Source organism: Pogona vitticeps, chromosome 1 (assembly GCF_051106095.1).
Source record: "Pogona vitticeps strain Pit_001003342236 chromosome 1, PviZW2.1, whole genome shotgun sequence".
NCBI classification, from domain to species: Eukaryota; Metazoa; Chordata; class Lepidosauria; order Squamata; family Agamidae; genus Pogona; species Pogona vitticeps.
Genome location: NC_135783.1, coordinates 24,540,763 through 24,556,039, shown reverse-complemented (window position 1 = coordinate 24,556,039; position 15,277 = coordinate 24,540,763). Strand labels below are relative to the sequence as shown.

General features: G+C 46.6%; 2 protein-coding genes and 1 long non-coding RNA gene across 4 annotated transcripts in view; 1 reads left to right on the top strand and 2 right to left on the bottom strand.

Moving 5' to 3' along the window:
- Positions 1-4,475: 4,475 nt before the first annotated feature.
- ZFP36L2 (ZFP36 like 2 zinc finger CCCH-type) lies at positions 4,476-9,302 on the bottom strand. Its single transcript, XM_072989555.2, has 2 exons — positions 8,984-9,302; positions 4,476-8,166 (listed from the first exon to the last, which is right to left on the bottom strand). The coding sequence occupies exons 1-2, from the start codon at positions 9,032-9,034 to the stop codon at positions 6,598-6,600; spliced, it is 1,620 nt and encodes a 539-aa protein (XP_072845656.2). The 5' UTR covers positions 9,035-9,302; the 3' UTR covers positions 4,476-6,597.
- Positions 9,303-10,572: 1,270 nt separating this feature from the next.
- Positions 10,573-13,662, top strand: LOC144585756 (uncharacterized). Its single transcript, XR_013540296.1, has 2 exons — positions 10,573-10,671; positions 13,559-13,662. It is a non-coding gene; the product is annotated as an uncharacterized LOC144585756 (long non-coding RNA).
- A 332-nt stretch (positions 13,663-13,994) lies between these two features.
- THADA (THADA armadillo repeat containing) overlaps positions 13,995-15,277 on the bottom strand; it is a 191,766-nt gene continuing 190,483 nt past the window's right edge. For both annotated transcript variants that reach the window (XR_013540295.1, XM_072989544.2), the window contains one exon: positions 13,995-15,202. Coding sequence is in view for 1 of the 2 variants with exons in the window: in XM_072989544.2 (XP_072845645.2) it covers positions 14,825-15,202 (378 nt within the window). In the remaining variant the exon portion in view is untranslated. The remainder of the gene's footprint in view (positions 15,203-15,277) is intronic.

Here is a 15,277-nt window from a genome sequence, read left to right as displayed (position 1 = left end):
CTCCCAGAAGCCTTCACCTGCTGGCCAGGATTTCTGGGAGTTGAAGTCCAAGAACATCTGGAGGCCCAAGGTTTGGGACCACTGTTCTAAGGAACTTCTGATAAACTTCCAAGTAGCCACAGAGACTCCCTGAAACACAGTACACGTGGAAACCAGGCTTTCCCATTTAGCTCCAAACCTCTCTCCACAAGAAGCAACATCCCAATGCTTGAAAAAGCTACTTTTTGAAAAGTGCTCTGCTGATTGGAGGCATTCTGGAAATTGTAGTCCAAAACCTGACATATATTTCCAATCTCTGAAAAGTAGGAAATGGGAAATGTCCAGAGTCCTCTCACCAACACAGCCAATTACATGCAGACTTAGATGTATACAGGGTCAAACCAGCTGGTATTATCTGATTGATGGTAGCTTCCCAGGGTCTGAGAAAGTGGTCTTTCTTCATCACCTGTTACCTGATTCTTTTTTAAACCGAGGCATGGGGTTGGACCAGAGACCTTCAGCCAGCGAAGGATGCTCTGTAGAACAAACCAGATCAGCTGATCACCCTTACATACTGCATTTGTCCTTCATTATGCTGCTATAGCTTTTTTTAATGACAAGTGCTGCCAAGGCAACTTCACCACATTACCTTGCAGTAAAGTAACCGTGCTGATCCCCAGGAGGTAGGTATGTTCAGTGTGAAAATGAAAACACCTCTTGTTAGAGCAGGTAAGATCTCCTGTGAAGTTTGTTTGTTCAGTCAGTGGGATGGGAAACTGGTTAAGATAAAACTTGCCTTGCGCTGAATGAAAGAAAAGCAAGAGATTTTTCATAGGAATAGCTGTGTCGTTGTTTTGGTCTCTATTCTGTTGCAGCAGAAGCAACAAAGAGTCTTGTGGCACCTTAGCAGCTAACAAAGAATCTCAGGAAGTGCTTCTTGACTGGGGAAAAAAATAAAATAAAAGCTTATAAAAGTAGTTATGTTTTTAATATACTACAAGATTCTTTGTTGGTTTTATGAAGCAAGACATAGTTAATGAGCTTCAGACAAGGAAGATGGTGAGCATTAGGTTTCCTTCTCATTACAACTGTGTCCTCAGTGGCAGAATTACTTTCTCTTAAGGAGTAAAGGAATTATAATTATTTCAGGCTCCAGGTTAGTTTCTTCCTCCACTGGCTACACTTTCAAAGATAAGTGCCTGTGGGTTTGCGCAATGTACATACATGATCCTTGCCCCTGAATTGGCTTAGTCTCCCTCTGATTCTTTTGTGCTGTGTACATAATATCCATGGATGTCCTGCAACTTTTCCCATAGATACCCATTATGGGAGATCATAAAAAGTTCTACTGGAACAAAAACATTCCAATTTCTGGAAAAGGCAACAACCACAAACTGCTTTTTTTCTGCCATAGTTTCAGCAACGTAACCATACTCTTTTAACAGTTCCAGAGGCGACTGGATGTTGTATCTAACATTAAAATCCATGCATAAGCCCCTTGGTTATATTTGCTGGGCTTTGATACCCCCTCTGGGCTTCAGCCATTCTCCAGAGAGCAGATCCTACATACCCACCTCCTACCCCAATATGACAAATTGTGGTATTTGTAATATGCATAATATCTGTTTAGTAGTCATTACCTCACAGGGACGTGGTGGCGCTGAAGGTTAAACTGCAGAAACCTCTGTGCTGCAAGGTCAGAAGACCAGCAGTCGTAAAATCGAATCCACGTGATGGAGTGAGTTCCCATTGCTTGTCCCAGCTCCACCACGCCCTAGACTGGTCTAAATGTCAAGGGGAACCTTTACCTGCACATAGACAGAATGGGACAATAGTTCTTCTTAATGCTACTAAATGTAACTAGAGAGTGAAAAGAACTATTTTTCAGGAGCTTCAAATCATTACTATTTTGAACTGCAATTCCATAGCTCTGGTTATTGTAGGCTTTATAAAAATTCATGTGTCTGCTATTCCATGCTTTTGTAGGCAAAGGACACACATTAACAATTCACAGGCAGCTATGGAAGAATCCTGTATCCTTTCCGAAATATCATTTTCACAAAAGTGACATTATCCTTTCACCAGATGATGCAGAAGTGCTCCAAACACTGAGAAAAGTCGATACTGCCTCTGACTTTAAGGGAAAATGTGTGTTTTACCAGCTTCACTGTTTTTTTCAAAAGTTAATGGTTCGTGCAAATATTATGGACAAGAAAGGAGGAGTTAAATTCTAATAATTGGTTCTAGAATACATTTGCAGCATGTTACAGCTAACCACTCAAGGCAATCTTTTTGCCACACACCACAAAAATAGCAAGACAGTAGACGAAAGGGGTGTAATATGAAAACAGCTGCTTTTCAGGCTTCATACCCCAATCAGGAAATGCCTGGACTGTTGCTATGACTCACTCCTTGAGCTTGTTAATGAATAAAGGATTGGAAAGGAGTAAGGAAAAGGAAGACACTTTGGGGCTTTGTTTCTGCCCTTCTATATTTTTAGGACCAATTTTTAAAAACTCTTTAAAGAAGTGTAGCTCTGTTTAAAAAGCCAGGCTATTAATTTACCAGTCCACCCCACCCCACCCCTCGAATCTGAGCTTTTCCATGCACTTACCAAAAGGCTAGAGGGAAACGATCACCTTTTACCTTTTGCTCCACAGTACACGTAGGAATAATTCTATCCTACCTGAAAAGCCTGTTAGATGGCTTGGTTTCACACCCATTATCATCTATATCTTGCATTTCCTCCGATAAGATCAATGTGGTGTATGTGTCTTCCCAGGTTTATATTCACAAGACTCCAGGATGAATGTGGCCAGGATGAATGTGTGTGCCTGGTCCAAACCCACCACTGCATTTCAAAGGAATCTGAACCAAGCTCTCTCAACTTCTAGTCCCTCCTCTAACCTCTACACCACAGTGGCTGTCTTGCATCTGTTGAAAGAATTTTACAAATGCTCAGCTTTATTATATATTAGAGTATAATATACAGGATGGAGGAAAAGTACACATTCTTGACTCCAGAATGCAGATCCATCTAATGGTTTAGAGCTGAATTAAGGTGAATGCAAACACAAGACCCCCTTCCCAGCTCCTCTAGTAATCAATAAAACTAGAAGGCTTTGAGGACTGTCAGGCAGTAACCTGGATACAACATACAGCTGACTGTATTCAAACATAGTAAGCCACAGATCACACAAATTTACTGTTAACAGGTGGGTGGAGAGAAATGAGCCAGTAAGGCAGTACTTGGTGAACATTAATAGCAGAGTTACAAACTAGAATGCTTACTTCTAAAATCTGATAATTACTCTTAAATTGGACTCAAATGCAAATGTTTTCCTGGCAAGGTCTTTTATCTACTAGCAAAACCTTTATAGAAATTACGGTTTAACTCATGTGAATCTACACAAACTAGAGCCTCAAAGCCACCAAGACCCCAGTAGGAATAACTATTTTCAAAGGCTTTTCCAGTGTGTGTTTCACGGCTGAGCTAACATTAAACTCAATACTGAAACTCAGCCCAAGCTTTGTTGCTTTATGGTAGCAACACTGAATTCTAGCTATTATTTATAGAATGCATTCTGATAGCAGAAAAAGCAACATAGAGGGGATACTCTCAAAATATAAATGCATTGTAAAAATCTTTAAAAACTGTCATGTTTGAAGACCAACAGCTCTGAAGAGTTTGCAAAAGGAGTCAGGTTTCACAAAGAATCACATGGGCCAAAATTGAATCCATTTTTAAAAGGGCTTGCCTGATGGTATGTAGTCCTGTCACATGGAAACCCAGGTGTTATTCTGCTCTTACATGTGCTAGTTTTCTATACACTGGAATACTTTTTCACAGACTTTCTAAGTGGAGTTTTATTCTTTGGTTTACAAGAACCAGTAGATCTTAAGTGGTACTGCGAAAACGATGTACCCAGAAGGCATAAGTATCAACCCATGCTGGGCCCTTCCCCCTAATGAAATGCATTTTTAATAGATGCACTATTGAGCTACATAAAAAAAATCTGGAACACTCCCTTTGTTACTTTTCAGTGGCCCAGACTTTTAACCAACCCAGATTTGGAACAACCAGCTATTAGTTTCTGTTCCTTTGCTGTCCCTCATTACCATTTCCTCCAAATCTGCTAGCATAATTTATCTTCCAGTCTGCACAAAAATTTATAGTGCTGTGCGTAAATAAAGCTCTACTGGCTTTTTATATTACTGAGCTCATGACTATATACTTATTTTAATGAACAGCTGTGAAGATCACCAAGAAAAGGCACCTTCCCTTCCCCTCCCCTCAGCTGATGCATACAAGACTGTGTGTGGTTTTTGCAATAGTACTTTGGAACCTTCTGGAACAGTTTATTGGTTTTGGCTGCCTCCCAAGGTATTTCTGCAGGAATGGAGCAATTTTGCAGTTCAAAGCCAGGTTAATCTGTAGCTAGACACCATACTGATAGGGGAAAGCTAATAAAGAAGCACCACCTTGCAGACATGGCTTTAATAGCTTGGGATTTTTTTTCCTCAAATTTTTTTATTGGGAGAACTACAAAACATTTACAGTACAAAGTTTACAGTCTCACACTCCAAATATGTAGTGAACTGACTCTCCAAAATATATTACAACTCAAGTTGACTCATTTTCTAGTTACATTCAAAACATACTTCTGTTAAAGTAGTCCAAAGAGTACATAGTGCTGAACCTGTACCTATGTACATTTTTAAAAGGTACTGCTCGTTCATCCACCTTTCAAGGAAAGTTTTGGGTAACTTTTGACTTTCTAAACAATAAAGAAGTTACTCATTTTGGAACTTTAATAAAGATATGCTCATGTATGCAAAAAAGTTCAGATCCAAAAGGTGGCAAAAGGATGGCTTCTTTGCTTACAAAAGAGTGGTACAACTTCTTGTAGTTAAAAACCCAGCCCTACATTCAAATTCTCAAGCCTTAAGAAAAATACTTATTTGGTTGAGGAAGATTTAAGGCAAGCATGGACCCTTATGAAGGCACTATGAAACGTAATACTGGGACCCCACCCCCCACCCTTTTATTGCTACATACTTTTGAGACTATCACAGTGTGATTGGTGAAGTTAGGCAACGTGAATACTTTTTTGGTTAATTTTATAATTTTGAATTAGGTTTCCCACTTTAAATTCTGATTGCAAAGTAGGTCTAAGTTTGGACGGGTTACAAACATTGTACATTCTAAAAACCCATTGAAATTTCTCAAAACTAGTTCCACAGCATTGAGTCAGATTTCTATAAAAAAATCCAATGCAATCTTTCGATTTACGTAAACAAGGAAAGAAATTAATGAAATAAATATTACATACAATCTCTTAAATTAAGAATTTTACTCATTTACAATAAAATAACCAGGTGAAGTTACAAAAAGGCATATATTACTGTGAAAAGAACACACTCCACATTTTGCCGATTAATAATGGCAATCATAATTTAAACATAATAAAAGAATATATATCTATTGCTTTTCATCATACCCGATAAATACAGTATGAACAAATTACCAATGTATACTTTTCACAAGATAATAAATAAGTTAAATAGTTTCATATTGAGTTGTGCAGTGACTTGCGCAATCAACTCAGCTAAAAAAAATTAAAAAATCAGCAGTTATTCGCCATCAATTACAAACTAAACTCAGTTGAATGCTTCCAAATAAAGCAACAAAAATTGTTCTAAGCCAAACATCCACTAAGTGGTGGCAATGGAACCAATATTAAACTTTGGAATGGAAGTTTTAGCATGTTATAATATATATAGATATATATAAAAAACTAGAGTGTTATCAAGGCATATTCTTGGCAGGATGGTTGGATTTTTCTTTTAAAAGCTTATACATTTAGTACACTTACTTTAAATTTGATTGAAAGGCAAAACAACAACAATCTCACACTCCTTACACTTTTTTGTTGTTATTGTTGTATATAAATCTGGAGGGACCTGGAATGCAGAGTTCATGGACCTCCAGACTGATTGTTGATTCCTGGGGAGCAGGATTGGGTAATTTGTTTGGTAACGCTCTCATCTTTACCCTTTGTCTCATCCCCTCCCCACATACAGACTTGAAAATGGAATGGCTGCTGCTGCTGGTGCACATTAAACTAGTCTCCAAAAGGGAGAATAAAAAGGAAAAGAAAAAAAAAAGAAATCCTCCTTCCAGCGTCTCTTTAGATATTAAAAAAAAGATTGTTCGCTTGATGACATCATTTGCCCCTTTGCAAAATGATTTTTTTTGTTCATCTCTTGATAATAGAAAATAAAAACCTTTCTTCTGCTTCCTCTTCTCTGAATCTGCTCATCAAAGGATTTTCCTCTTTTTTTTAAAACAACAAAAAAAAATACACATTATAAGGCAAGGGAAAAAGAGGCAACAACAATGAAGGGTCTGTGCGAGCTTGGCTAGTTTTCCAGGCGGCTGCAGTCTCTGCTCCTGGGGGAGAAGGCAGAAAACTAGAGCACAGGGAAGGAGGTGGGGGTGGCTGCCAGCCCTGAGGGTCCCCAAAAGAAGGGGCTCCCCAAAGATCGACAGCTTAAGGAGGCCGGCCAGCCCTCGCTCCCCCCCCCCTTCCTGGTCCCACTTTCTCCTCTCATGCCTCAGTCGTCGGAGATGGAGAGGCGGCTGAAAATGGGCAGGCGCCGGCCCGAGTCCAGGCTGGGAGACTCCGACCCGCTGAGGCTGCCCGAGCTGAGCGAGCCGCTCAGGTAACTCTCTCGGTCGGAGAGGGAATCGGGAGGGCTGGGAGGAGCATCGAAGACGGGCGACTCGGAGAGGCGGCGCAAAGGCTGGAAGCTGAAAGGCGGAGAGGCGGGAGGGCCGGGCGGCGGGCAGCAACTCCCTCCGCCGCCGCCGCCTCCTCCCCCGCCAACGCCAACGCCGCCGCCTTGCTGCTGGTGGCAGCGGTAAAAAGGGGCCGCACTGGAGAAGCAGCCCTGCTGAGGAGGCAGCGGCGGGGGAGGCGGCGGGGCGTGGAGGGCGAGCGGGGCGATGAGGCTGCCCAGCTCCTGGCCCGCCGAGAAGGCAAAGGCGTTGTTTGCACACGGAGGCGAGGCCACCAAATCGTCGCAATAGGAGCCTCCGGAGGCCGGCGGCTGAGGAGGAGGCGGCGGCGGCGGCGGGGTGCGAGGCCCGCCGGGGCTCTCCAGGAGCAAGGCGGCCGCCGCCGCCACGTCCAGCCCGCCCTGGCCGGCAGCAGCCGTGAGGGCGGGTCCGCCGTGATGGTGGTGGTGGTGTTGGTGATGGTGGGCGGAAAAGCCGGAGAAGCTGAGGCTGTGGTGAAGTTTGGGCCGGTCTCCTCCCCCTCGCGGGTGAGGGATCCCGAAGCCGCCGCCGCCGCCGCCTCCCAGCGGGTGGTCCCGAGCCGAGGGGGCGAAAGCGCGGAGGTCGCCGGTGCTGCCCGCGTGAGGGGGGGGATGAAGCGGGTGGCCGTTGCTGTGGGGCGGCGGCGGCTGAGGCTGAGGGGCGGGCGGAGGGTTGGCGCTGCCGTTGGCGGGCGCGGGGCGGCGCTCGTCGGCGTTGTGGATGAAGTGGCAGCGAGGCCCGTAAGGGCAGAAGCCGATGGTGTGGAAAGTGCGGCAGAGCTCCGTCTTGTACTTGGGGTGGCGCGTCAGGCTGCGGAGCTCGTGGAAGCCGTGGGCGAACTGGCACTTCTCGCCGTACTTGCAGGCGCCGCTCTCCTCGAAAGGCCGGCACAGCTCCGTCTTGTAGCGCGTCGAGTTAATGGGCGCGCCGCCGCCGCCGCCCCCTCCTCCGCTGCCATTGCCATTGCCGCCGCCGCCCTTCCCCGCCGAAGCCGCCGCCGCCGTCACCACCACTTGCTGCTGCTGAAGCTGCTGCATGAGGTGTTGGCTCCGTTCGCCATTCTCGCTGAAGGACCGGTCTCGGAACTTGTTCTCCTTGTTCAGCAAGGCGGTGGTGGCGGCGGCGACGGCGACGGTAGGGCTGCTGCTCCCTCCTCCTCCGGGGACAGGCTCCTTAAGATTGGCGAAGGACGAGGGAGAGGATGAAGAGCCACCCGGGAACTTGGCGTTGCCGTTGGACAGAGCCTGCAGGTTGCTGGCCGAGTGTCTCCGCAGGAAGCCCGGCGCAAAGTTGGAGCTGGGAGAGGTGCCCACGGGGCTCCCCACGGCTTTCTTGTCCAGCATGTTGCTCAACGATTTCTCGGTCTGAGAGGGCCAGAGAAGGGAGGGAAAGAGAAGAAAGGGGGAAACGGTGCACTGTGACTGGGAAAAGCGAGAGGTTTCTTGGTCGCCTAGCTCCCCTACGCTTGCACGAACCACCGGAGTCTCTCCTAACTCGCTTCTTTTGCTTCTCCATGGGCCTGGCCACAGATCTCCCACCGGCTCCAAACTAGCCTGCAATTTAACGCTCTCCGATGGGGGTGGTCTAAACCCCTCCCACTCCAGCCAGTTAGTGAGGATTGCACTTTAAAAAAGTCCCCATTCAACAACTAGAGCTGCGGTAGTGCGGGTCCAGTTTCGATAATCTCTTTTTCTTGAGCAGGTCTGTGTTTAAAAACACACCCACCGCACTCCCACGCTGGAACAAGCACACATGTACAAAAATAGGGCCGCACCATTAACTACAGTCGAGCTAAAACTCCGCTGCAACACACCCCTCTTAACTAGGGTCATTGCAAACACCTTCCCAACATTACAATTACATCTAGGCAGATACAGATTCCTCAGGGGAATCAGACACAGCCCTTTCTCAGGCAACAGGTTCCTTACGAAAGTTACTTAAACAGAAGGTTCCATCTTTCTCTGCAAGTTGTTGCAGAACACAGCAGCCCCTTGTGCTTCCTTCTTATGCATGTTGCCTAGCAAGTGGCAGCCCCTACCCTAACGTTTAATCGGCAGGAAAAGAAGAGCGTGCGGGACTGCAGCTTTTGGAACCTTCTCTGCAAATCTACAGGTTGGATCCAAAACTTTTCACAACTTATCTTAAACTACCTAAAATAAAAAGACTTCGTTCTCCTCTTACCTTGCAAAAGAAGTCGATGTCGTAGAAGGCAGATAACAGTGTTGTAGACATTTCTAGATCCTGTAATGGTCGGAAATGCAGGAAGGACCAAAAGATCCCACTTTCCTCGGAAGCTTTGGATGAGCCACGACTGGATAGGAAAGGGTTGATTCCTTAAGATCTGAAATAGTTCTAATCGCTTTCCCAGCGGAGGTGGGAGAGCGAGTACCTAGCCAAAGTGTCAGCCGCAGCTATCTAGACTGCTGAAACTCTGTAGCTGGGGTACACGCCCCATATATAAACGCCAGGGCAGCAATGGGGAGGGACCCAGCGCTGACCCGGCTGGGGTGTCCCAGCAACAGAACCCTGCGGTTCTCCACCTCCCCAGCCTAGTCACGCCCCTTGCCTCTATGGACCGTCTTATTGGGCGCCGCCAATTTTCTTTCAGTGGCCCAGAGAGCATGGAGGTGGGGCGGCTGCGAGAGTGGATCTGGAAAGGAGAAAGGCGAGAGCGGAGCAACGGGCGTGCAATGGGACATGTTGAGAATGTGCAGACCAGCTTCTCTTTTGCTCGTCTGCCTCTCCGGCTAGTTTCCACCGTGCCATACAGACGGAAGACTCCTTGGCTTACATGGAGAGCAGCTCTCTCCTTGCAATGACGGCGATACGGAAAGGAAATGTCACGATCCTCGCAAAGCAGCCTTCCTCCCCCAACCCGCGCCCCCGCCCCAGTCCTTGCCGTACTAGGCACGCGTTGAAAGGTTCCCTTCGCATAGGGAAGGCACTGTTCCTTTTATTATCAGTGTTGCCAGTCAGTATGTGCAGTGTGGTGCTTGTTTCCACACACACCCCAGTACAGTAAGGGGCGGGCAGCCTCTCAGCCTTTGCACGGAGTATTTCAGTCTGCAAAAGTCTGAGCACAAACCGCGGCAGTTTCCCCAAGAGTGGCAACAACGCCTTGTGCGCAAGAAACTTCCCTGAGGTTAACCACAGGCAAAGCACAAGCGCTGTTTGCTCAAGAATGCAGCCCTGCCGGAGCACCTGCTGAACCGAGCAGTGCACAGGCAAAGCCAGAGCGTCTACAAGGGACGTGTTGAACCGACGCTGCAATCCTGTGCACTTAACTCACGAGTAAACCTCACGGGGTCAAGGGGATACACGTCTCTCTTAGCTCGGAAAGGGCTGAGTTGCAGCATGTGTGAGGTGTCATACCACGGCTGTTACTTTCCAAAATTTTTCGAATAGGTCTGTTGCAAAGCTGCCCTCAAAAGCGTTCGAAGGCAGTTTTCCTGCTTCATCATGCAATGTAAGGCGGCAAGCTATGCAGAATACATTCTCTTCTCAGAACGAGTTTTCTTCCCTCCAGTCTGTGGAGAGGATCAGCGCCCTTTCTTCACCCAGCCGGCCCTGCTCCTTTGCACAGCTCGGAAGTTTTCAAGTAAACACACAAGGTGGCACGGGACTTTCCTGCCCGTTTCACACCCCCGCTGAATTGTTTCGGAAGTTCGCAGTAGCGAGAAAGGGGAGGCATCAAAGGGCCTGCCAGCAAACTGGGACGCCCGTGCAATCCCTCCTTGCTCGCCTCCCTCCCCTCCCTCCCAGGAACCTTGTGCCACGCAACAGGTTTTGGAAACAAAAGGTTGGCTGCCTCTGCTTCGCCCGTGCAAACTGGCGGGACTACGCCGTCGTCGCCCGCAGGGCTGTGCTAGGTTTGTAAAACTGAAAAGGCGACGGCGGAGGTGGGGAGAGAGAGAGGCGAGAGGAAGCCGAGGGAAAGCGTTAACTCCCCCGTCGCTGGTCCCATAAGAAAGCGGACTGGGGGGGGGTGGCTGCTTCCCTCCCCTCCCAGCGCCCGCCCTGCTCTTGTAGCCGCCGCTGTCTACTTCACAGACTTGGCAAGCGCTCAAGGTCTTGTGATAGGATGGGCCGAGCCAGCTCGTCGTCTTTTGACACACACAACCCCGAGCTCCCCGCTCGACCCGCCACAGCACGCCGCCTCGCCTGGGAAGGAGGGGAACGGGACGGGGGGGGGGGGGGGAAGGAAAGCGCTCGCCCGGCCCCGGCCCCATCCCTCGCCTCTTGGACGCCCGCCAAGGCAGAGGGAGGAGGAGGGAGGCCTCGCAGCTCAGTCAGGCTCTCCGCCCCCCCCGCGCCCCGCTTTCGTATTTCCCCTCCCTTCCATGAGTTGCCCTTGCCAATTAAGGGTTTCAAGCCAGTTCGCTTGGCGTTTGCGCCCCAAGAACCCGTATTTGAGGATCGATCAGGAGAGCCAGCCCTGCCGAACTCCGCAGGAGTTGCAAGGCCGCGCTTAAGGCGGTGGGGCTTACTCGGGAGCCAGTGCCTCAGGCCCGGCAGGCCTGACTTCGGGCTTCCTCTCCCACCGGCCCCTCTTGTCCGCTCCCTCTCCCGCCGCGGCCACCCCTTTCCCGCCAAGACCGGCCAATTCAAACGTTTTCTACTCTCGCCTCCCTCACCCCCGGCCAAGGACCGAGCAGGCCCCGATCTCGAACGCGCGCTTTGCTTGTGTGAAACTGCCCCGAGCTTAAGTGGGACGGATTCCCAGACAGAAGGGATGGGCCGGGTCGGGAAGCCTTCATTATTTTTAATTTTTAATTTTATTTATATCCCGCATATCTAGTCAATTAAGACCACTCTCGTTCTAGTTCTCCAGAGGAAGCGGGACGGGGGGGGCGGCGGCGGCGGCGGTTGCTCAAGACAAGGCCATCCTAGCGCCGGGCAACTCAATGGGGAAAAGAGAACGAAGGGGGCCGCGCTCTTTCCCTTCCTTTCGGTTCGGGCCTTTCAGCTCAGCTTTGGCGGAGGAAGGGGCCGGCGAGGCGCTCCCGCCACGTCCGTTTGGGGCGCGATCTCTCTCTCTCTCTCTCTGTCTCTCTCTCTGGCCCCGCCCACACTTCAGGCCTGGCTCCTCCCCCTGGCCGGAGGTTCTGTCCACGCCCCCTCCCGTGGGCTCCCTGTCACGGCGGGTAGACGGGAAGGGCAGGGGCGGTTCCCATTGCTAAAGAGAGGGGGGGCGGTGCGGTGCACGGAGAAATTCCCCCTGCCACCTCCCGCCCGACCCCGGTCTCCAGAAGCGAGTGAAAGGCCTTCCTAAGGAGGCAGCCAAAAAAAAAAAAAAAAAAGAGCTGAGGGAAGAGCCGTCCCAGGCTTTGGCATGTGTTTGGGCGGGGGGGGGGAGAGGGGGCAGAGTTTAAACTTCCTCCACCCGCGAGGGAAGGAGGAAACGCGCCCTGTGTTGTTCCAAGGCCGTGATTGGAAGAGAGTAATTAGCAGCCCTCGCCCTTCACCCCCCCTCCCATGTCGAGCTCACCTTCTCGGCTTTGTTGGCCGAGTCCGGCGGGGGGGGGGGGAGAACGTGTGACAAGGCGAGAAACTGGCCTGGAAAAGTTGCTGAAGGAGGCGACGCCCCCTAGTGCCCGCCTCCCGCCAGAGGTTTTACAAGGGCCAACCTTGAAGCCCTGTCGACCTGCAGCCATGTTAAATGGTGTTACCTTATACATTGCTATGTTTAAAGGGGACGGTAAGGAAGAAAACAATTTGGCCTTAAACAGTGGATTGCCATTCGGGGACACGCCTTCCTTAATTAAAAAAAAAAGTCGAGCCAAGCAAAGTTTCATCTAGAGTAAGCAGTTGGACAAGCAGTATTTAAGATAACCGACTGATTAAATGAATGCCCCACAGTGAGCTACTTAGTAGTAGACTTTTGTTCTTTTACATAGGCAATTTAAGGTATAAAGGTTTCTGATTGAAAAGTTATACAGTAACCCATGGTGACGAAATGCATACAAGACAACACAGAATGATTTGCTGTCTATAAACCTAAGGGATATTGCACCGCACCATTTAAAGCCAAGACAAGCGATAAGATTGTTTCTTCTTAAAGTTACCTTGTTTACTAATTAACTAAATTTCTTGAGATTTGTAATGCTTCTGGGCTAGTTTTTTTAAAAAAATAAAAAGTTATTAACAGTTTAGACAAAGACTACTGATATAAAAATGTAAAGCCCACAGTATAAATTAAAATTGGATCACATACAAAGATATGGCAAAATGCCACTTCTCACCAAAACTCTTCCTATGCATTGTAGAACTGAATCATTTCACTTTGTGCCCATTCAGATAAAATCACATTAACTAATATGGTAAAACTAATGCGTCAGATGTTTCCTTTTACTTCTGGATTAACAAGTTACCAGTATCTTTGTACCTTCTTGCACATTTTGTAAAGTTTATAGAATTATTTGATTTGGTTTCTGTAAGCACAGTAATTAATACCCCAACTATTTTGGACTGCATTTCCCATAATTCCTTTTAACTGACTGCTGGGTAGGTATTGCAAAACTGAAAAGAGAGCTGGAGGGTCACAATCATCCACCGCTTGTTATTATATATGCGATTAAAATGGAAATTTAAGCAGAAAATTATTAGGGCAAATTCACTGAAGTTACAGTGATTGTGCAATATCTTTATAATATTCAGTGTTTGACCAATGCTTCCTTATGAGCTGTCCTTGTATAGTTATAAAAATGTTGCATTGGTAATACAACTTCTTTTAATTCAATGTAAATATTTTTCCAGGAGGTAGTGGAAGACAGGAGGGCCTGGCATGCTCTGGTCCATGGGGTCATGAAGAGTCGGACACGACTTAACTACTAAAGAACAAAAATACTTTTCTGCTTAAGGTGTAAGCAGATGGAGTGCTTCTGTAACAAAATGTGTATTATGGTGCCACCTACTGGGACATTTAGAATATTTCCATACAGATTTACATTTCAGGAAGTTGTTGCATATGAGCTGAGCCAATAATGCAAAGAAGTTAACCCTGCACTTTGGTTTATAGTAAACTGATACATGGCAATATCTCACTATTTTGTAACTGGAGCTGGCATTTTGTTATTTGCCACTACACATATTAGATAAAGAACACCTATTGTTAAAATGAATTTGTTTTATATTCCTATGTTTACTGTGTGTTTTATCATCAGATGTGAAAAATATTTTCATCTAGTCAGTCTGACTTGTTACAAAAACATTTAATGCAAAAAACAGCAAAACATGTTGTGAAAACAACTAAGGTTGTATCTATCTCTAAACAACATTTCTAACATGCAAGCTATATTGAATAATAATGTTTTATCAGTCAACCCTCTGGAATAAGTTGGTGCTGAATTTATTCATTTTTGGCAAGTAAATAGTAGCTTTACCAGCTGAATGGTTCGGTAAAAAGACATGTTTTATTTTGAGCACTGTAACACTCATTTAAGGAAGAATAGCAAACATAACCGTGGGTGTTTTCAGCATTCTAATGCTGAACGCTTAACCAGCAGGGGCAATCAAGTACTTACATGTGGAAAAGCTAGTATTTGTGGCTACAGAGGGAAAGAATGCTTCCAAATAATTAAGCTCTTGTATTTAACCATGATTAAAAACTGAATTCACTTCGGAATTGATAAAAGATATCTTTCTTCATTTAGGATGATTTTAAAACTTGACCGACATTATTAGGAAAATTTACTTGTGCACAAATCTTGGTACACAAGGAAAATGACAAGCATTGCAGAATTGGGTAACAGCAGAAAACACCTGTAAAATCAGCAAATCATATCAACAGGTGGCCAGCACCTGACGCATGGAAAATCAACAGTACAATGGGTTTTGCATCCTAGAATAGCTGCAACAAAATTTGCTAGGCCTGAGTAAGAAGGCATGCCCACAGAAGGAATCTTCTGCATTACATTTTAAGTCAATCCAGAAACAAAGACGTTTCTGATGCTTGTTGATAACAGTTCCTTGCAGACTGATGGACACAAAACAAATGCTCAAATCCTTGTGCCCACCATGTGGTTAAATATGACTGACAGGGACCAAGTTGTCAGTGGTTGGGTTTTCAGGTTTTTCTTGTTTAATGTAAACATCAGTCCCAGCTCCCAGCAAACTTAATATTTGAAGGCAAACTGATACTTTTTCATTCTGAATAATTAATTTTGTGAATTCTACAGTTTTTGAAAATTCTGGAGTAGGAGGCAATTCCCTAAGACGCTGTGTCACAAGCTCAGCTTGATCAGATGCAAATCTCGCCAGCTGATGCAGCTTTCGTCGATTACATGGACTGATGTGAGACACTGGCATGAGCAGGAGGTGTTTCTTGAGCTGCTGCATTTTTTTTAATTCTTCTGCCCAAAAATTTACTTGTCCTTTGTCAAACACATAAGCATTTCCCACCTACACAGAAAGTAAAGAAAAGCAGCAATAATCAGAGCACTGACAATGACATAGGATGAACAAGGCTATGCAATG